The sequence below is a fragment of the Sphaeramia orbicularis genome, chromosome 15, assembly GCF_902148855.1.
Source record: "Sphaeramia orbicularis chromosome 15, fSphaOr1.1, whole genome shotgun sequence".
NCBI classification, from domain to species: Eukaryota; Metazoa; Chordata; class Actinopteri; order Kurtiformes; family Apogonidae; genus Sphaeramia; species Sphaeramia orbicularis.
The window spans coordinates 16,659,631-16,682,926 of record NC_043971.1 but is presented as its reverse complement, the minus strand read 5'-3'; the positions used below and the strand labels follow the sequence as shown (position 1 = coordinate 16,682,926).

Below are 23,296 nucleotides of genomic sequence, written 5' to 3'. Positions count from 1 at the left end.
TTGACTGGTCTGACCCAATGGAGATTGAATTGGTCTGAATGTGGAACCTGAACTAATAGAATTGTAAATTTCTTAATATTTATTTTTGCATTTCATACATTCATCCAAAGGGCTGGACTGGACCCTTTGGTGGGCCAGATTTGGCCCCCGAGCCGCATGTTTGACACCTATGGTCTATTCTATCAACACGTTTTAAATTTTTTCCTATTGAGCAAACGGTTGAATTTTTATGAATATTTAAAATAATTCGTACATTCAGAACGCTCAGGAGTTAAAGGGTTAAGGAGATCTGAGCTGCAATGCTTTATTTATTACTTGACTGGTTTATACAAAGGAAATTAGCCATCATCATCATCTTTTTTATATATATATCTATATATAATCATTTTTCAAGCCCTACAGGTGATTATTGGCTTTTTGAAATGATTGGAATGTGAATATTTGATCTTTTTTTTTATTATTATTTTAAAGTTAATGGGGCTATATGTAGTGTTTCTACTTTATGATATTAAAAAAATGACCATTATTATTATTATTATTATTATTATTATTATTATTATTATTATTATTAAAATTCTCATTATTGTGTTTACATGAAGAGCTACAGAGTTCTGCCAACGACACCAGTATACTGAAGTGATAAAAACTTCACCATATAAAGTTATTATGGGATGTTATTATCTTTGCTGAGTCACCGTTTGTTGATCCACAGTTCAGACTAAACTGGGACAGTTCTGAACTTTTTGAATGATTCCAAACAGATCTTTAGCGTGGCTATTGACAACACAAACTGTATAGAAAACAGGTGATTTGTGGTTTGACTGTGTTTATTTTCGGTCTAAAAACCGCGCTAAGCTAACAGAGCTATAATGTAAACTATCAGCTGATGCGACACGTGAAGATTATAAGACCTAGTGTTATTTGACCGACTCTTAAAATAACTCTGAGTTTTATATTGAAGATGAAAACTGGATGATACCATAATACAGATGTGCGTAAACAACGAGCTTCATATTTTATTCAGTGAGTGATACAGTCAGTGGATACATAGTGTTGATTTGTTGGTGTTTTTTGTCTTAAAGGTGTTCTGATACATGACTGCCCCCTGCTGTTGGGCATTTGGAATGTCAATACTACATATGACCCCTTTAACCCTTTCATGCGTAGTGTCACTACACTGGACAGCTATTCTACATTTGTTCTCTTGTATATTCATGGTTTTGTTGTTTTAGTTTGATATGAGTTAACACAGTGGACGCTCATCCACCATCCCATAATACACTGACATTCACACCATTACTGTAACTTTGCTGTTCTTGATAAACTTGATCTATAGTGACACGTTTGAGTGTAAATCAATTGCTAATAAAAATTGGGAATATGATAAATGTGAGAAAACATCAGATTAGCTGCGTTAAAAATGTTTGATTTTATAGTTTTCACACAGTATATCACTTTCTGATGTTGGATTCGTTGCTTCAAAAATTAAACACATGGTGTCCAGCGGAGTAGACATTTTTGGAAGTCCACGAAAAAATATGAAGGTAGATTTGTTTATTTATTGCTTTAACCAAAAAAGAAAAAAAAAAATACAATTAAAAAAAAAAAAAATCACTTCAGTATAAAAAAACCTACTTAATCAAAGAAAAAAAGTGTTCAAATGCAATTTTTTGGATCTTAATTTTTTCATTTTTTTCATTCGTCTTATTTTGTTACTTTTAATTATATTTGTGATTATTTTATTGAATATTTTACCAGTTAAATCACCCAAAATAGCTTTATTTTGACTTTGTTTTCTAGTAGTGGAATGAACCACAGTACATTTACTATGCTACAAGTACGAACCAAAAACAAATATTTTCAATCAAAAAAAAAAAAAATAATTATTTCACTTCACTCAAAAAAAAAAACAAAAAAAAAAAAAACAAAACATTTTCAACCAAAGAAAAAAGTGTTCAAATGCAATTTTTTGGATCTTAATTTTTTTTTTTTTTTTTGCATTCGTCTTATTTTGTTACTTTTAATTATATTTGTGGTAATTTTATTGAATATTTTACCAGTTAAATCACCCAAATTTGCTTTATTTGACTTTCTTTTCTAGTAGTGGAATGACCACAGTACATTTACTATGCTACAAGTACAAACCCAGAAACAAATATTTCAATTAAAAAAATAATAATAATAATAATAATTTCACTTCACTCAAAAAAAAAAAAAAACATTTTTCTATCAAAGAAAAAAAGTGTTCAAATGCAATTTTTTGGATCTTATTTATTTTATTTATTTTTATTCAACACTTTTTTTTCTTTGATTGAAAAGGTTTTTTTTATGGCAATTTTTTGGGGGGGATTGAAAATATTTTTTTATGGTTAGAGCAATAAAGAAACAAATCTACTTTCATAAAAAAAAAATAGGTTCAATAAACAAATTCAATCACATTGTTTTTTCATGCCTAACAGGGAATAAAACACTCAGGAATAAAATCTCGACTAAGGTTCTCATAATTTATGCATGAAAGGGTTAAATGTGCAACAGAATTATTAATGACTGGTGTAATTGTCAAAATAATCAACAGCTGCATCAGTGCCATACTGCATCTAGGTATTTATTGTTGAATTTACTTTGTATTTATTGGCATTTTCTTGCTCTTCTTTCTATTCTCCACATTCCTCACCCCCACCTTTCTGTTTATGTTTGCTCTTGTTTGCATGCTGCTGCTTTTGCACTTGTTGCTGGGCTCTGGGTTGTATGCCACATGTGTTATTGTGAACGTGGTGTGTGTGTGTGTGTGTGTTAGGATCAAGTTTAAGCGCCTTTATGGTTCTGGGGACCTTCTTTGATTGAGACCCTCAGCAGGTCCTGGTTCATTTGCTTCCAGATACTGAGGTGGTGAACCAAGGCAGGGTGGTTTTCTCCTCTCGTTCATACATGCTTTTATCAGTACGTGTATGTCTGTTGTTCTGTGTTGTGTTATTTTTATGTGTGATATGCACAAGTGTGTGTTTGTGCTGTGTAACTATGTTGTCTCATAGATTTGGTCTCTGTTGAATACCTACTTTACAAACCTAAAGGTCCAACATCCGAGAGGCAAATACGCTTTGGGGGAATGACAGGGGTGTTTCTTTCAGAGTAATTAATATTATTAATACAGGGGTCTCAAACATGCAGCCCGGGGGCCAAATGCGGCCCGCCAAAGGTTCCAATCCGGCCCGTGGATGTTTTTGCCAAGTGCAAAAATTCCACAGTCTTGAATTGAATTAAGCAAAAAAGAAAGAAAAAAAAAAAAGTAGCTTGAATTAAGTAAAAAATCTTGAATTAAGCCAAAAAAAAAAAAGTCTTCAATTAAGTAAAAAAAAAAATCTTGAATTAAGAAAAAAAAAAAAGTCTTCAATTAAGTAAAAAAAAAATTCAATTAAGTAAAAAAATATGAATTAAGCCAAAAAAAATCTTGATTAAGTAAAAAAAAATATCTTGAATAAACCAAAAACAGTCTTAAATTAAATAAAAAATATATTATATTGATTAAGCAAAAAAAAATCTTCAATAAGGAAAAAAATTCTTGAATTAAGTAAAAAAAAAAACTGTAGTTAAGTAAACAAAATCTTGAATGAAGCAAAAAAAAAATCTTCAATTAAGTAAAAAAAAATCTTGAATTAAGCAAAAAAAAAAAAAAAAAATCTTCAATTAGTAAAAAAAAAAGTTCTTGAATTGAAGCCAAAAAAGACTTCAATCAAGTAAAAAAAATCTTGAATTAAGCCAAAAAAAATCTTCAGTTAAGTAATAAAATCTTGAATTAAGCCAAAAAAAATCTTCAGTTAAGTCAACAAAATCTTGAATTAAGCCAAAAAAAAAAATCTTGAATCAAGTAAAAAAAAATCTTGAATTGAGCCAAAAACAGTCTTAAATTAAATTTAAAAAATCTTGAATCAAGCAAAAAAAAATCTTCAGTTAAGTAAAAAAAATCTTGAATTAAGTCAAAAAAAATCTTCAGTTAAGTAAAAAAAATCTTGAATTAAGTCCAAAAAAAATCTTCAGTTAAGTAAACAAAATCTTGAATTAAGCCAAAAACAGTCTTAAATTAATTTTTTTGTAAAAATCTTGAATTAAGCAAAATAAACTTAAATTAAGTAAAAAAAAAAATCTTGAATTAAGCCCAAAAAAATCTTGAATTAAGTAAAACAAAATCTTGAATTAAGCCAAAAAAAAATCTCAAATTTAGCAAAAAATCTTGAGTTAACAACTTCTAATTTTTTGTCTTTGTTTTAGCGCAAAAACTAACATTAAATTCTGAAAACATTTACATTTACAAACTATCCTGTAACAATAAAATGTGAATAACCTGAACAAATATGAACAACCTGAAATGTCTAAAGAAAATTAAGCACAGTTTGAACTATTTTCTGCCTGTTACTAAGTGTTTAGTGTCTTTGTAGATCTGATCCATAATGCACATGTAGAAATGATAAGTTTAGGCATAATATTATTAAAATTGCACTTATTTTTCTTAAGAAATGTCAGGGTTTTTTTTCAGGTTATTCACATCTTTTTTGTATGAATAGTTTATAAAAGTAAGTATTTTCAGAATTTAATGGTGTTTTTTTGCACTAAAACAAAGACAAACATTTGGAGTTGTCATTACAGTTATTTAATGTTATTATTTTACTGGTCCGGCCCACTGGAGATCAAATCGGACTGAATGTGGCCCCTGAACTAAAATAAGTTTGAGACCTCTGATTTAATACATTTGCCCTTTTAAAGCTTAGAGGTGTTAAGTTTTTGGTCCATTTACAATCTGTTCCTTTTGGATTTTCCTCTAAAAATTAATTGGACATCATAAAACAAGTAAAAGAAAAAGAGAAAGTCAACATATAATTACCTACTTGGAGACTTTTCTCTTTTTTGGAACTTTTGAGACTCCGTAGGTGCACATTTGGTCCCTGGTTTTTGTAAATAAAACCAAACCAAAGCCCTCAGTTGGATGAAGGTATGGTGAGATTGTTGTTTGACGGCTTCCTTTAAAAAAACACCTTCTCTGCTTGTGTTTTCACCGTCTAAATCTTAATTTGCTGCTCTTTTGCAACAGGATTCCTCACTTTCAACCCCGTGAGCGAGCTGCACTTTGTGAATATGTGACATGTGATCACTATTCTGTCACTTCCATTGCTTGATGAAGCTGCTTTCTGTCACTTAATTCACAGTTTTATCTGAAGCATTTCACCTGCACAACTCTTACAGCAGGAAATGTGAAATGACACCAGGTTAAAGCAGTATATGTACAATGAAATGCAACTGTTTATGTCAAATTAATGCTGTGTTTTGTGTGAATAGGGTACATTTGATTCGACAATGAAGGCCAACCATCGAGTGACCCACTGCTCTGTGCTCACAAAAACACTGACTTTCATTCCATTTTCTCTCCTTTTTATTCTTTTCTTTTCTTGTTTTTTTCTTCTCTTTTTCTTCTTCTTGGCTTTTATTTCGTGTTAGGGGCCACCTCCAAGGTGGTGGTACTGTTTCCTCCTCAGTAACGTCGTCAGCTCGTAGAGTGAGGCAGCTCCCTCAGCTCCCCGCTAAGAGCAGCTCTGTAGAACAAGGTAAGAAGTCATAAAGTACTGAGGTCTATGTTGTTAAAGTTTAAAAAAAAGAAATAAACTAGAAGCACTCGGAGAGCGCAGACCTCCGCCACGGCAGATCAGCGCCCTCCCCGGTCACCACCGAAATGTAATCATTTGTTCCTTATGTCAGTATCAACATTTCCTGAAATTTTCATCCAAATCCATCCGTAACTTTTGGAGATATCTTGCACACAGACAGACAAACAGACATATGAACAGACAGACAGACCAGCGCCGGCAAAAACATAACCTCCTTGGCAGAGGTAAAAGAAAAAAAAAGAAAATAAAAGATTTCTACTTATTTGAAGTCTTTTTTTACCCTTTCATGAATGACGTCCATATTTCTGCACTGTAAAAAAAAATCTGTAATTTAACAGAATTTTCACTGTTTATTTTACAGATTTTTCCTGTATTTTTAAGATATAGGAAAATATCAATGAAATTCCAGAAATAGGCTGTGATTTTACATGTCAAATGTAAAATAACACGAAAAACTGTAACTGTGAATAACCATAAAATTTCAATTTTTTAAAAGAAATGTTTTCTTTTTTCACAGAAAAATACAGTTAAAATATATTTGCTAATGTATCGTAATTTCACAAATATCTCTTTTCTATTTATCAGATTTGACTGTTAATTTAAAGTTTAATACTGTAAAAAAAAATAAATAAATAAACCCAGATAAAATTACAGACAATTAACCGTAAAAGAAGTATTTGTTCTGTAAGTTTAACAAGACTTGTTTAATTGACAATATCTTGTGTAATTACAGGAGGTTTTATAACAAAAATGCTGAATAAATGTATTTTTGTGAAAAAAAAGAAACATAAAAAAACAATATTATTCTGGCAGCAGGGGTGCCAAAAAATACTGTTAAATAACGGAAAATAACCATCTCATAAAAATATGGTAATTTTCCATGATTAAAATGCAGTTTTTTTCCCTAATGAACATGAGATTTTGCATATTTTTAAAACTTTTTCAGGTTTAATAAAGAATATTTTCATGTATTAAAACAATCAAATTACCTATAAAATATATATATAATTTTCAACGAGACTAAGTTGTACAATCCACCTATAAAAACTGTATTTGGACAGTTTATCAGTGCTTATACATGTTATACATTCACAAAAAAAACATTTATTCAACATTTTGTTGTGAAACCTCCTGTAACTACACAAGATATTTGTCAATTAAACAAGTCTTGTTAAACTTACAGAACAAACACTTCTTTAACAGTTAATTGTCACTAATTTTATCTTTTTAATTTTTTTTTTTACAGTATTAAACTTTAAATTAACAGTTTAATCTCATAAATAGAAAATAAATATTTGCGAAATTACAATACATTTGCAAATGTATTTTAACTGTATTTTTCTGTGAAAAAAGAAAAAAAATTCTTTTAAAAAAATGGAAATTTTATGGTTATTCACAGTTACATTTTTTTCATGTTAGTTTACATTTGACATGTAACATCAAAGTCTATTTTTTTCATTTCATTGATATTTTCCTGTATCTTAAAAATACAGGAAAAATCTGTAAAATAAATAATGAAAATTCTGTTAAATTACAGATTTTTTTTACAGTGTAGGTGTGTGGGCAGAGGTAATTCCACAGTGCCTTGAAACACTCAGGTCTCAAGGAGGCGTGTCATGGAGGATGAAAGGTTGTAGCAGCATTATGTGAAATTAGTCACGTTGTAACTGTGAGTAAAGTACTCGTCGAGTTGTTGACAATCCCCCCATTTATATGTGGGGTGATACTCGATAAATAGTGTGTCACCTCTGCCCACAGTAACTTAGCTCTGCCTTCTGGTGGAGTTAAGAAGCTTAATTCTCTCTTGATAGAGGGTTGAGCGGCACTTTTCTGTCATAATGTAGGAAAGTGTTACAGTCATGATATAGTGAATGTTATTTTGGGGCTTCAGTGGTGAACAGAAAGAGCGAAAGAGTTAAATATTAACTACTATATTGTTGATTTTAACCCTTTCATGCATGAATTATGAAAACCTTAGTCAAGATTTTTTCCTGAGTGTTTTTATTCCTCTTTAGGCATGAAAAAAAAACAATGTGATTGAATTTTTTAATGAACCTATTTTTTATGGAGTTACAAAAATGTCCACTCAGCTGGACACCATACATTTAATTTTTGAAGCAAAGAAACATGTATTTAAAATGCAATAACATAAAGTGATAATTTGTGTGAAAACTATGAAATAAAAACATTTTTTAATGCAGCTAATCTGATGTTTTCTCACATTTGATCATACTGTAATACTAGTTATTACTCACTTCATGGGGATAATATGCAAAAAGTAATAAGAATTTGTGTAAGAAAATGTTTAATTAAAGTCTAATAACAACTAGCACTTGATTTAGATTCGACATGTTACCGTAGATCAGGTTTATATAACAACTGTAAGTGTTATTTATGTATTTATGTATGTATTATGTATTTATGTTTATTGATTATGTTTTAATTGTAACTGTGTGTTTTTAACCTGTCTATTTTCCATTTTTGTAAAGCACATGGATGAATTGTACTATACGAATAAATTTGTCTTATCAAGAACAGCAAAGTTACAGTAACGGTATGAATGTCAGTGTATGTGATGGTGCATAAGTGTCCACTGTGTTGGCTGATATGGAACTAAAACAACCAAACCCATGAATATACAAGAGAACAGCTGTAGAATACCTGTCCACTGTAGTGACCGCTATGCATGAAAGGGTTAATACTTCAGTAGTAGTTCCCATATAAACACCAGATGAGAGTTGATAAACTCTGAGGGTGTTAAAATTGCTTAAAATTTGCAGTGAGTGCTTGAAATCATCAAAACCGATTTAATCTCTGTGTTTTCTTGGGTGTAATATGGTAATAGGAGTCAAAACATCCACGAGGGGGCTTCAATAAGTTAAAAAGAACACAGCTTTGACATGGTTTAAATTACATGGCCTGCTGTTTTTACACAGATGGACCTAAAAACTGGTATCAACGCTTGCAGAAGTGTAATGACCTAAATGAAAAACAAATATCATAACTTAAAGGAGTGATATTTGCCTTTTTAAAAAAAAAAAAATGGAATTATGCATTTTAAAACATTTCCCTGTGGTCTACATAAACTGTAAATGCTATGCTTGGCTCTGAATTCTTCATTATTTCAACTCCACAGGCTAGAAAGGTTGTTTTGAGCGCTGGCCCTTTAAATGCACATGAGCCACTTCAGGCCCCGCCCCCTCTAGGTTATTGGCTGTGCTGCTCTGTCCCGTTCAACCAACAACTGAACATTTTAGGAAGTCAGCTCGAAGTTTGGACATATTTTCAGTTTTTACTACAACCGCTGCTGCTGATAAACAATTATGATGTACTCAGAAAAATGTTCATCAAAAGTCTTGACCTTATATGTGCAAATGTTGTGACGTAACTACTTATAGACATAACAAATTAAGCAGGAATTAAAACTGGTTGTAGAAATCCACTCCAAAATTAATATAAAGATAGCTTTGTCAGCACCTGGAGGGTTCAAATTCAAACTTTTTGAACTATTATGATCCCCAAATACACAAAAAAATGAACCACAGACTAATAAAAGTGGGTTTAACAAAATACAGTTTTTGCCAACTGTCCTTTTTCCACGCACTTTTTGAAGCCCCCTCGTACTTTTTTGAAAAATTACGATTTTTGGATTTAACCACATGTTTGTGGTTGTAAACATGGTTTTTACAAGTGTTAACCCTTTAAGCGTCAAAGTCACAATATTGCGACAAGTAATATAACTGAATGAAACAGACAGCTTTTTGAAATCTATTAAAAAAACAGCACCTAAGGGTTCATCTTTGAAAAAGTCCTCATTAACCCTTTCATGCATACTGGTCACTACAGTGGACAGTTATTCTACATCTGTTCTCTTGTATATTATGGGTTTTGTTGTTTTAGTTCCATATCAGCCGACACAGTGGACGCTTATGCACCATCCCATAAACTGCAATTCATACCATTAATGTGTGTGACAGACTGCAGTGGGACGGATAAGAGTGAATGGTTGGACGTGAATGAATATTTTATATAGATGGCGTTATAGAAATGCATTTTTTACTGTTTTTTTAATGTTTTAGTTTTTATTAAGGTCTGTTTTTTTAATCAGAACATCAGCCTGTTCAGGGACTACAGGTGGAAATTAACTCTAGTGCTACAACCTGGCGCACTACAGCTCTCCTTTTTAAGGTTAATGTATATTGTGCATTGTCCTTGTCTAAATAAATAAATAAATGGAAAAAAAAATAACTTTGCTGTTCTTGATAAACCTGATCTGCGGTAATATGTTTTAGTGTAAATCAATTGCTAATTGTTGTTAGACTGTAATTAACAGTTTTCTTAATCAAAAAGTTATTTTTTTTGCATATTATCTCTGTGGATTGAGTAACAACTAGTATTAGAGTATGATAAAATGTGATAAAACTGCATTAGTGGCTTTAAAAATGTTTTTATTTCATGGTTTTCACACAGTTTATCAGTTTCTGATAATGCGTTTGAAATACATGTTTTTTTGCTTCAAAAATCAAATGCATGGTGTCCTGCTGAGTGGACATTTTTGTAACTCCATGAAAAATAGGGTCATAAAAAATTTCAGTTGCATTGTTTTTGTCATGCCTAAACAAGGAATAAAAACACTCTAGAAAAAATATTGACTGAGGTTTCATAATTCATGCATGAAAGGTAGGGTGGTCCAACAATCATGGTAAAAATAAAGTTTCAGATAACCTCAATTAGAACCCTGCATTAGGTTTTGGCATTCAAAAGATGATTTAGGGAAAAAAATTGGAAGAAAAAGGAGATGTTTTAGAGGTTGCACAAGTTGCTGGAAGTTTCCTGGAAATTGACTAATTCTGCATTTTCAGCACAGCCCAGCTGACCTGCTAAGAGAAGCAGCAGTACGAGGAAAACCAAGGTTTGAGTGCTTCATCTAGCAATATATGTATGAAGTAAGGCCGCCCACATCTGTGGTACTGGAGAGAAGAACTGGTTGGCCTGACATTTTGTGACTCCAGTGTGACACCAGAGCAGAAGCAGCTGATGGTTCACAACATGATGGAAAATGAAGGTTCTTTCGGTTCCACTAAAGCGTTGGGATGCCCTTAATCCAGCAGATTATGAAGGGAAGCAGATCAGTGGTTTTGTCACCAGCACCATGGGTTTCTTTGAAACTTTGGATCTGTGACAAACATTCTTCAGAATTCCTCCAGAAGATGAAGACTTTCAGAAGGCTGCTAAAACTGTGCATTCCGGAAAAGTTGTCAGTGATGTTGCTGAAAGAGGGGTGACGCTTTTTCAAGACTTCAACTGTAGCCGAACAAAAAAATGAAGATCAGAAACAGTACTTGCTCCAAGTTGTCAAAGAACACAGGAACATTTTTTGTAATTTCAAAAAGCAATAGTGGTTGCTGGACTTTCTAAGTAACATTTTTATGCGAGTTGCAGTTTGATTTTGAGAATAAAATTACAAATTATTCTAATATGCCTTATTCATTTGGCTGGTTATGTTATAGTTTATAGAGCAATCTTCACGTGTCTTGTGCAACGTCTAAATATTAAATAATTTGCATAAAATTTGGACCAAAATAATTTGGCCAGATGTGGAACCAAATGCAGGGTTCTAATCCAGAGAATCTGAAAAAAAATTATTTTGGACCACCCTAATGAAAGGGTTAAAGGTGGCTTCAGAGGATATTGTCTCTGTTTTAAGGTGGAATGGAGGGGATGCATTTTCCCCCCCATGCTGTTGCAGAGGTCATTTACCTCTTGTTGTGTTTCTCTATAGCCCTGGTAGCAGAAGAACGCGTCCGTCAGCTCCAGATGAGGGTTCATTCCAACCGGGTGTCAGCTGCCACCACCTCCAGCCAACAGGACCTGGACCGAGCCCTTAAGAACAAACGGGAGGTGGGCCAGAACTCTTTTTGGCTTCATTAGGCAGGACATTTCACTTTAAAACAAACTCATCAGGAGAGTGGAAGGGTACAATGAAGAACCAGAGCAAGCAGCTCCAGCCAGACATCAGGAGACATAATGCTGCTGCTGAAGGGAAATGCACCGACTAGCATTCTGTGCTTAAGAAAGTAATACATTATCCTACAGTAATGGTGGATAAGATGAATCGTTTCCAACTAGGCGGTCACTCAAGAATTCATCAAACACCTTGGATACTGAAACATATAATCCACACATGCTGGTTTTTATGCACAATTTGAGATTTTGCACACGTGTACAGGCATTCTTTTTTTTTTTTTAGTTACAAGGTTGACTTTGTGATGCATTACATTGTCCCTCATCTGACTAAATGGATCATATTTTAAAACTGGAGGGACTTTTGTAAGTTTCCCCAAGTTATTCATTGAAAGTTACACAAAGTAACATCTATTTACAAGGGAAGGTTAATGACAGATGCCAGCAAGTGAATAGGAAAGCATCCAGAAACACATTTCTCTTCCCCTCATGTATTATAAATAAAAACTGTTGACGGTGCACTGCAGGAATGGGTTGTTTTATATTAGCTTTTAAATCAAAGTACTAATATTTTGGGTTGGGCGGTAGCATTAGGCGGGTACTCCAACAATTTAAGACTGGACTTTCATGAGGTTTAGAAGCTCCTAAGGGCCAATTTATGCAGCTTCAGCTCAGATGTTCTGACAGTACTACATTATTTCCATAGACTTTGTATATTTAAAAAAAAAATCCATGACACCACATATTAGTTTGCACTGGAGTTTGAAGCCCAGATTTGCTGCTAACTAGCAAATATACACTTACATACTTGCAATTAGCCTTAGCTACATGCTAATTAACATATCGGCTAAAATTTACTTAGGGGTCAAATGAGTGGCCATTTTTGTCAAAAAACGAGTGGTAAGAAATGCATAGAACTGTGTTGAAATAATGCTAATCCATTTGTGCACAGACTACTGATATTATTTGACAGTGGAAGCTATATTTTCAGAAATATTGGATTTGGAATAGCACGTGTATATGAAAACTTTTGCTGGTGGACGGACGTGACATTACCCATGATGATCTGGTCAGTACCAGTACTTTATTAGTAATAAACATATATACTTATTATTACTCTCTCCTCTTATTCATAATGTTAGTATTGTGGATCTAAAACAATAGCAGCTGACACAAAAACACAAAATATGGCAGTGGACAGATGTGACATGGTTGTTACAGATCCCATCATACTGATGCTCGGCAGCCATGTCACCGTTTCCACAAATGATCCCTGTGCAAAAAACTAGGATCAGAATTGTTGATTGAATAGTTTATCATCATACTAAAGAGTAAATAACAATGTAGAATTGTTATTTCTTTATAAAAATGATTATTATTAGAAAACTGTTGATTTAAAAAGTGCCGTGTGACATTCTTAATGTATGTATTGGCGTAACATAAGCAGGATGGATCAGCACCATACTCCATATTGCAACCTGTACAAATAAAACATGTGATATGTAGGATAGAATCTTGTAAGAAAAATTGGGGAATCTGAAAGAATAGAATATTTGTTTTTCAGGTAAATTCAGTTCAATATAACTTAGCCATTTGTGACATGAAAATATAGCATTAATTGTGATGAAACTGGACATTTTTGACCTGAAAACATAGTTCATATGACCATCAACATGTTGCAACAGAACTGAAATCCTGTATATTTGAATAACTTGCATTTACCAACACAAAGTTCCTTTGGGGATTGACTTACATTGATTTCTTATGCACAAAGACAGAAATAAGACCTCTAAGCTAATTTTAGCCGATATACAGTTGTATGTGACCACCGTAGCACCAACTTCAAGCTAGCTGACCTAATAAGGAAGCTAGTTGACAGACCATGTGATGCTAACAAAGCTAAAGTAGTAGTCATGCTAACAGACTAGGTATTAGAATTCAGGTGACAACAAACTTTTCTTGACACATTCATTTAATAGTCTTATAAGTGTAATTTTATTAAAGCTTCAGTAATAGTAAAGCTGTTCTACAGGAAAAAAAAAACCAATGTGTATCTCAATGAACTGAAGGTCCATAAGTTCAATTCAGCAATCAAAAACCTTATCTTAGCTCTAAAATCATTTTTATGGAGCAAGAATTTACAAAAGGAGAACCAGTGCACTTATTAAAGGTACAAATAAAGCAAATGAGTCCAAGAAATTATGGATTTTCTTCATATCAGACACTTTGGGAGCAGGTGATCCTATTAATGTTAATGAATGGATCTGTTCCATTTCCGTGTCCCAGAAAGTTATGATGAACGCCCATAGAGTTTTAGAACCTGGAAATGAAGTGGTTGAATTTCCTAGTTCTCTTTGTCAAATGATTTGTTGAAGTTTACCACCTCTGGCTCTCATAAAAAAATATCAGATATGGGCCAACTATGGGTAAAAAGAAATGAGATATGGGCCACATATGAGTAAAAAAGTCAGATTTGGCCACTTTTACCCACGGTGTGAACATAGTGTAATTGTACGATTGTATAATGTGTTCGCTGCAGCTCTATAAGGAGAGGAGGAGCAGTGAGAACGTTTCCCATAAGTCCTCAGACAGTGATGTCAGCGATGTGTCAGCCATCTCTCGAACCAGCAGTGCCTCTCGCATCAGTAGCACCAGCTACATGTCCATCCAGTCAGAGAGACCCCGGGGACGCTTCAGGTACACACACACACTCTTACTCACTTCACCTCCTCATTTTTACTTTCCAGTTAACCCATAAAGACCCAAACATCCACTGGCAACAAAAACACCTACTGATCTAAAATATTTAGTACCTGTTGGTCCACTAAACCTATCAGTACATGTAAATATTTGGTGTAAAATGCAGTTTGTCGTCTTTTCACGGTCATCACATATGACCCATTTGGACGTTCAGAGGCTCCATAGTTACCATGGAAACACCGTCATCTTCTAAAACACAGATGTCAAACATGTGGCCCAGGGGCCAAATCTGGCCCACCAAAGGTTCCATTCCGGCCCGCAGGATGAAAGTGCAAAAATGAACTTGAACAGTCCTGGTTGTCCAAATTATTTTGGTTCAGGTTCCACATACAGACCAATGTGATCTCCAGTAAAAATAACAGCACAATAAACCCATAAATATTAACAACCACAAATTTTCTTTTCTGAAAAATTATGTGGAAAAAATTTATGTGAAAAAAATAACATTACACTGTGAAAATATTTACATCTACAAAACTATTCTTTCACAATAAAATGCAAATAAATACATAAATAAAAACAAAGATGAACAACCGGAAATGTGCAATCCAGTCGCCAAAGGGTCCAGTCTGGCCCTTAGGATGAATTAGTGAAATGCAAAAAATAACATTAAGATATTAACAATCCTTTTATTTCAGGTTCCACATTTGAACCAATTCAATCTCAAGTAGGCCGGACCAGTAAAATACTATATTAATAACATATAAATAATGACAATTCCAATTTTTTTTCTTTGTCAATGTAAATATCTTCATGTATTTACACTAAAACAGAGTATAATTTCACAAAAAATGGGAATAACCTGAACAAATATGAACAACCTGAAATGTCTTAAGAGAAGTAAGTACAATTTTAACAAGATTCCTTCTCTTATTAAATGTTTTGCATATTTGTAGATCCACTGTGATCTGTAAGTTATAATGTACATGTGTAAATGATAAACTGAGGCAGAATATTGTTAAAATTACGCTTATTTTTTCAGTTTGTTCATGTTATTCACGTCTTTTGAAAGGATAGTTTGTAGATGTAAACCTTTTCATAATGTAAATTTACTTTTTTCACTCTGAAACACAGAGAAAAGTTTGGAGTTGATTATTATATAGTATTATGTTATATTGTTATATATGACATATTATTTTACTGGTTCGGCCCAATTCAGATCAAATTTAACTGAATGTGGTCCCTGAACTAAAATGAGTTTGACACCCATGTTCTAAAACATTGATTGACTAGTAAAACCCATGGAGTTTGACAAATGACAGTGGATGGAGACACTTGTTTTAGGTTCAGTTAGTGATATCTTTGCTGAAGAAGTCACTTTTTCCTCAGTTTTCTCTGTTTTCAACGTGATATCATGAACTGCGTAAATATACAGGCTATACACGCCACTTTTAATTGGCATTTTATCTGTACGCATTATTAGGTTTCTGTGTGTATGTTTACGCCGCGTCAGATACCACGTGATTAGGGCAGTTAGGGTTTGCGGTTACGGATATGTAAACAGGAGATCTTGGCGTAAATTGACACGAGACCAAATGCCGTTGAATAACACATGAAAGGATGAAAATGCGTACGTATAGCACGCCAAATGCCAGGGGTGTCAAACTCATTTTAGTTCAGGGGCCACATACAGCCTAATATGACATGAAGTGGGCTGGACCAGTAAAATAATATAAATAATAGGAGAAGAACTTATAAATAATGTCATCTCCAAAGTTTTCTCTATGTTTTTGAGTGGAAAAAGCAAATTTCCATAATGAAATTGTTTCCTCTACAAACTGTACTTGAACACATGAGCAAATACGAACAACCTGAAAATTTTTAAGACAAATAGTGCCATTTCAACAATATTACACCTCAGTTTATCATTTATACATATGCATTATAACGTACAGATCACAGTGAATCTACAAATACACAAAACATTTAACAACAGACAGAATATTGGTGAAATTCCACAGACTTCTCTTAATAGATTTCAGATTGTTCATATTTGTTCAGGTTATTCACACTTTTTTGTAAAAGGCTAGTCTGTACATGTAAACATTTTGGTGTAATTTTACTTTTTTTTTTACACTAGAACAAAGAGGAAAATTTGCAGTTTTCATTATTTATAGGTTTTTGATAGCATTTTACTGGTCTGATCCACTTTAGATTGAATTGAGCTAAAATTATTTGAACATCCTTGATTGTTAATTTCTTCAGTGTAATTTTTGCATTTCACAAATTCATCCCAGGGGCCAGATTGGACCCTTTGGTGGGCCGGATTTGGCCCCCGGGCCGCATGTTTGACACCTGTGCCAAATGCCATAAGAACTGGCGTGACACACAATGCAATTTCATGAGATCAGTCTGCTGTTTTAACATAATTTTTGAATTTACTGTGAGTATTCAGGAATATTTTAATTACATATAAGAAATTAAATACAGGAAAATACATGATTTACAGTGAAAAATGCAAAATACAGAGGATAGTATTATAATAAATGGTGATAAGTCACTAAAGAATGGTTTAATATAGAGAAAATTCATTTGGGAACTGCCAGAAAAGGAAAACTGGATCTTTATGGGTTCAAGAATCAAGAGGGTTCCTGGTTTGTTGTTTGACATCTTGATATGATGAATTTCTAGCCGGGCCATGCGTGCAACGGGCCGCCACATGATGAAGAGCACCAGCATGAGTGGCGAGATCTACGGCATGGAGCACCCTGACGGCAGCCAATCAGACACGGCCCTCGGGAGCCTGGGGAGCGGGATCAAGAAGCGGCGCTCGAGCCTCAGCCAACGTGTCGTCGCCATCCTGCCGTCCAGACGCAGCCGCAGTACCTCGCAACTCAGCCAGACAGGTCAGGCAACGTCAGAGACAAACATCAGACACCAATCAAACGCCTACTTCTCCTGCCTCGACTCAACTACAGCTTCAACGTTTCATTATAGATTCATTTTCACAATCATTTTAAAACATTAGCGTAATTACAGGAAATAAATAAGACGGTCGCCAAGAAGACTGGCAGCCTCTTAAGTGCATCTGCTGTATTTTATATTGTGTGGTAAACCTTTCAGTCTTTGCTTTTGGCAGGTGATGGACAAAAAGAAAGAGCAAAATAAACAGTTTATCCTCTTCAGTAAAGCTGAAGCAGCAGGCTGTCATCTTTTTCTTAAAGCCAGTAGATGTTTATGATTATAGATGCTTTAAATTCAGTATGTGGTTGGTGCAGAGATCATCTGTTAAAGAAAAAAAATAATGGTCATTAAATCATGTTAATATATTTAAAATACACCTGCAACACTTAGCTTTGCTAATTTACTAAGAGGTCTGACAACATTTTTTTTCTTTATGAGCTACACTGCAAAAATCAAAATCTTACCAAGTGTATTTTTCTCATTTCTATAGTCAAAATATCTCATCACACTTAAAATAAGACATAATCACCTGAAGAGTAAATTTTCAGTGAGATATAAGAAATTTTTAGACAATAGATCTTGAAAATCTTGAAGAAATCTGACCAAGATAACTTTTACTTGTTCCGTTAACAGATTTTTTTTTGCTTCATTCAAGATTTTTTCACTTAATTCAAGCAAAAAAAAAAAATCTGCCAATGGAACAAGTGAAAATGATCTTGGTAAGATTTGTGAAATAAGATTTTCAAGATCTATTGTCTGAAAAGAAGTTCTTTATATCTCACTGAAAAGTTACTCTTTCGGTGATTAAGTCTTATTTTAAGCGTGATTAGATATTTTGACTAGAAATGAGAAAAATACACTTGGTAAGATTTAGATTTTTGCAATGTATAGGGTCTGATCAAGCAGTAACACATGGACACATTTTGTGTTCAGCAGTCTCCATCATGTAAGCAGAGTAACTTATATGCATGTAGTATATGTATTTGAGTAGCTGTTTATAAGCACTTTAACATTATGTATAAAAAAAATTTGGGGAGGTAAAATTTTTAGGTGAAAAATGTCAAATTACTGCTCGGTAATACGTAGACTTAAAATGGACATCAATTTTTTTAAGCTTTACACAAACATTCAAAACATGCGGTTCTCGACAGAAACTGATATCAAGTAGGACAGAACCTTTTAGATATTATGTTCAGCTATGCTGAAAATAAATTTTGGAGTAAAATATTGAAAAGTTTTTGTTTTATTGACATGAGAATGTGGTAACACGTGGACAGGCTGCCATAGTAACACATGGATGACTCTTTACCATTATATGCTTCGCCCAAAATGTATCAAAAGATCATTACTTTCTGAAAGTTTCATTCAAATATCTGAATTATAAGTAACTTGAAAATTAAAAATTGGTATTTTGTGGTAACACGTGGGCCGGTACTTTTAAGCAACTCACAAATGTTCAAACTCATAAATATCAATAATATTCACAAAATAGTGAAAATCTAATTCTTGAAACTTAACAATCATCTATAAAGTCAACAGACTGAATACATTTTCAAATTTTTTAAATGTATTTTTTAGTGTCAAATTCAAGCTATGGCTACGGTGTGAAAAGTACAATCAATGAAATCGGTTGTAACTTTTTTTCTAAGGTATTTTAAAAAGGATAGGCTTAACAGCTCCATAAAATAGAGACCTTTAGTTAAAAAATGAGCCCACTTCATAAATGATGTGTACAAATTTTCCTGTTTCACTTTCGCTTGATCAGACCCTATAGATTTATTTGCTATGACAGTATCTACAATTTCACAGATGTTTGGAAAATTCACTAATTAGGATTGGACGTACAGTATAAGTTCCATTTTGGTAGAGTTTGGTAGAACGCGAAAAGAACACAAAAACAGGCGAAGCTGTTGATATACACCACCCAACCAAGATAAAATAAATAAATAAAAGACAGACACACTATTTTGTTGGACCACCTTAGCTTTTATTATTGGATGTGTTCACTCAGTCATAATTTATGCCACATGATGCTTATGCAGTGTCTCAATAAATGTCACAGTGTTTTTTATGTCCATGGTTGCATTAACTTTTCTCCATCGTCTTGTATTTATAATGTAATAGTCACACCACACTGTGTAAAGTCCTCTCCAGCACATTTGCAAACACCATTGCAAAGAAAGTCTTCATATTCCAGTCAATTTTTGCTGCACAAACAATAATAATAATACATTTCACTGTTTCTTTAGTGTAGTTTTCTAACTTTTGTAGTTCTGTAAATGCACTGAAACTTTGATCTTGTTTCGTACCAAGTAATCTAAAAGAGCTTCTTAAACAGTCACTACTTTGAAGTAAAATATATAAGGTTATCTTTTTTTTTATTTCTGTCCTAAAATGGCTCTTTGGATAGCAAAAGTCGCCAACCCATGACCTTTACTTACAAGCACTGCGGCTACCCGATCTGTACTCGGAAACCGCATCGATATCATCTGTCATTCAGCGTTATCATTTACAGCTGATCAGTGGCGGCTGCTCATCTTTCAGAGAGGGGAAGCTCATTGTCGGCGTACATTAAAAAAAGTCAAGTTATTTATTTATGAGTGTGTTTTATTTACAGTGCAAGAAAGGAACAAGTAATTTCGTAGTGGTTTCTCTCTCCATTTCACAGCAGAATGCGCAACGGTATTAAACTGAACTGTGTCAGTGAAGGAGTAGATCTCAAAATAGCTGTCAGTAACGGGGTTCAGCCTTTCGACTGATCCTCCAATCAGCACGTGGGATTCTGGCGTCCAGCCCGGCCGAGCTCCGCCCACAGCTCCATTACCCCAGAGAGTCCGGCGTCCGGGGCGGGACAACATCATGGCATTTATCCAATTACCGTCCAGTTTTGAGGCAATGAAAAAACTGTTCAACTCAGTCCCATTGAAGTGCATGGACGCTGAGCGTCCACAGACAAATGCACTGAGCAGAGATCGAATGAGAAAACAGTGCAACAGGAACGTATGAGAAGTGAACAACATTGTCTGTTGATTTGTGATGAAGTTGGTTCTGAACGAACTCGTCTGTGAGATGAACGTGTTCTAACACATTTATAGTCAATGAAATGTCAACACAACCGTACATATTTAACCATTTAATTTTCGTAATTTAGGAGAAGCCGAGCTTCCCTTGCAGTCTGTGAGAAATCGCCTCTGCAGCTGATTCTAAGTACATAACTGTTATAACAATAATATATAAAAATAACATGCCACCATTGTATAAATTTGTAGCAGTTTCTGTAGGTTCACACCATACATGTTAGTTTTAAGTTAAGAACTTGAATGACAATTATTTTTCATTTTATTATGAACAGCAGAAAAAGTGTAAATCAAGTTGAGTGAAGTTGTCAGTTAATAATTTCTGCCCTTAGATAATTAATGTGATTCATTACTATTCTTACATTTTGAAATATTGTTTTAATTTAGATAGCTGAAGTCTTAAGTTTAATCACATATTAGACAGTAGTAGTTAATGTTTTAAGATAATTCCTTTGTCTCACTAGATTTCTTTGTCTCACTAGTGAGTGGTAAAGTTCTTAGGATAGTATGGGTCACATCTTGGTCAACACACTAAAGTGACAGATTTATGAACACAGAACTCAGGTTTTACCTTGGGCACACTTTTAAATACACATGCCCACAAAGCCCACAGGAATCACAGGAGATAAGATGTAAACACATTGTCAGTATAGGGTCAAACATCTGCTTGACTTTAAAGTCAGGTAACACCAGTCCATTTTTGTGACCCAACCCACTTAGCCCACAAGGGGTCAGCCCATAGTTTGAAGATCAGTGATGTGCATTAGAATGTCTGGATCCATTATCTACTTGGTGTTTGGCTCCTCAGTGCTGAGTTGTGCTTTGTTTGTGGTCAAATTAAGTCAAAATTAAATTTATAGACATTTCTCTCCGGGTACTGCGGCTTCCTCCCACCATCCAAAGACATGCACTGATAGGTTAATTGGTTAATCTAAATTGCCCATAGGTGTGAATGTGAGAGTGACTGTTTGTTTGTCTCTATATGTCAGCCCTGCGATGAACTGGCAAAATGTCCAGGGTGTACCCGCCTTCGCCCGTAAGTAGCAGGGATAGGCTCCAAGTGACCCCCGTGACCCTAGTGAGGATAAAGTGGGTTCAGAAAATGAATGAATGAAAATGAGAACGAAAAGAATCCAGACTTATTCTTGGAGCTTCCAACAAAAGAACGCGCTAACAATTTAAGTGGATCACTGTATCTTGGTAGTATTGCAAAATCTAACAGAGAAACATTACAATCATTACGTACATACAAAACAGGAAATAACATGAACGTAACATTTTTGGGAAAAACTCAGGCTACAGTCTTCTCTCCCTCATCTGGTCATCCTCGAAGTGTTCACTTCTAAAGATGAGGCAAATATGTTGGAAAAGTAACAGACAAGAAAATGTTCTCAATAATAACTTAATCTTTTTGCTTAAACAATGCTGATTTACGCTTCTAAAATTGAAATATTGTCAAACTGTTGTGAATAGCACATGAAAAGCAAAACACGTGACAGGATGTAGATGCGTTTCTTTGTCCTTCGTGCATGCAGGGTACCGATCCGGTTTCCGAATACGGATCGGGTAGCCACAATCGCCGATACAAAATGATACTAATTATTAATCACTTTTCTCTAATTTCTTCTTTCTAATTTGAATCTTGGACTTTTATTATAAACTTTGCGTCAGACAGATTCACCAAATCACAACCAGGAAAAAAAAAAAATCAGTGTAAATCAACTTCTATCAAAGTGTTCATCAGTCTATCCAGTGTTTTTGTTGTTGTTGTGTTGTTGTTTATTGGACTTTGTTGTTGTTATGTGTGTTATTTCAGAGGCGGCGGGTAAGGCGGCGGACAGACAGAAAGGTAAAACAACGGTTAGACAGATAGTCAGGTAGACAGACACAAAGAGACAGGAAGTGTAGCAGGAAATAACACTTTCCTTAAGCTCAGGTGCAGAACAGGGATACTGCAAGTGCATGATGCTAAAACTCAGCATGACATCACAATTAAAACATATAAGTATGAAATATTTAGGCGGTAGGTTGCATTTTAGGGATTCTTTTCTGCTAATATCACACATGAGATAGATACATTTCGTAGCTGCTTTAGTGTTAGTGCTCTGCTCCTGCTTGGGTTTGTAGTTATCACAGTTTACCTTGAACAGTTTAGTCTTTATAGACCTGCACAGACTGACAGGGAATCACAGAGAAACAGTTCTAACAAAGATTAGGTTTTAGTCAGAAAGTTTCCCAGCACTCCTGAGCCTTTCCTGAACTCTGTCTCCAGCACGCTTCCTTACTCCACCCTCTTCTGCCTCCCTTAAAGGCTGGTTCAGTTCTGCCAAAAGCCTGGCTCAGTCTCAGAGGCTGTGACTGTTTTCATTTGATTTATTGCTTCAGAATCTGACTTTGAGTACCTAGAAGATGGTTATTACCTCCGCCAAGGAGGTCGTGTTTTTACCGTCGTTGGTTTGTCTGTCTGTCTGTCTGTCTGTCTGTGTGCAGATAACTCAAAAAGTTTTGGATGGATTTGAATGAAAATTTCAGAAAATGTTGATACTGGCACAAGGAACGAATGATTAAATTTTGGTGGTGATCGGGGGTGGGTGGGGTGGCCACAGGAGCCCATTGATCAGCCTTGGCAGAGGTCTGCGCTCTCCGAGCTTTTCTAGAAAAGAGAGCCAGACCCGTGCCGCCCCCCGATCATCACCAAAATTTAATCATTTGTTCCTTGTGCCAGTATTAACATTTCCTGAAATTTCATCCAAATCCGTCCTTAACTTTTTGAGTTATCTTGCACACAGACAGACAGACAGACAAACAAACATTGGGGGGGGCACTGATCTGCCTTGGGAGGTTGCTTTCCTTGTACGTTTGTTTCTTTTGGTGATTTTGATCAAGCCAGGCTTTTATAAAGATCTGAACTGCTCTTTAATGCTACATGGGCGCTGT

General features: G+C 34.4%; 1 protein-coding gene across 1 annotated transcript in view; it reads left to right on the top strand.

Moving 5' to 3' along the window:
- Window positions 1-23,296, top strand: part of rims1a (regulating synaptic membrane exocytosis 1a) — a 289,297-nt gene that overhangs the window by 193,875 nt on the left and 72,126 nt on the right. Inside the window, exons 26-30 of the mRNA XM_030155700.1 lie at window positions 5,488-5,594; window positions 11,437-11,555; window positions 14,158-14,315; window positions 17,010-17,224; window positions 22,176-22,208. Coding sequence (XP_030011560.1) covers window positions 5,488-5,594; window positions 11,437-11,555; window positions 14,158-14,315; window positions 17,010-17,224; window positions 22,176-22,208 — 632 coding nt within the window. The remainder of the gene's footprint in view (window positions 1-5,487; window positions 5,595-11,436; window positions 11,556-14,157; window positions 14,316-17,009; window positions 17,225-22,175; window positions 22,209-23,296) is intronic.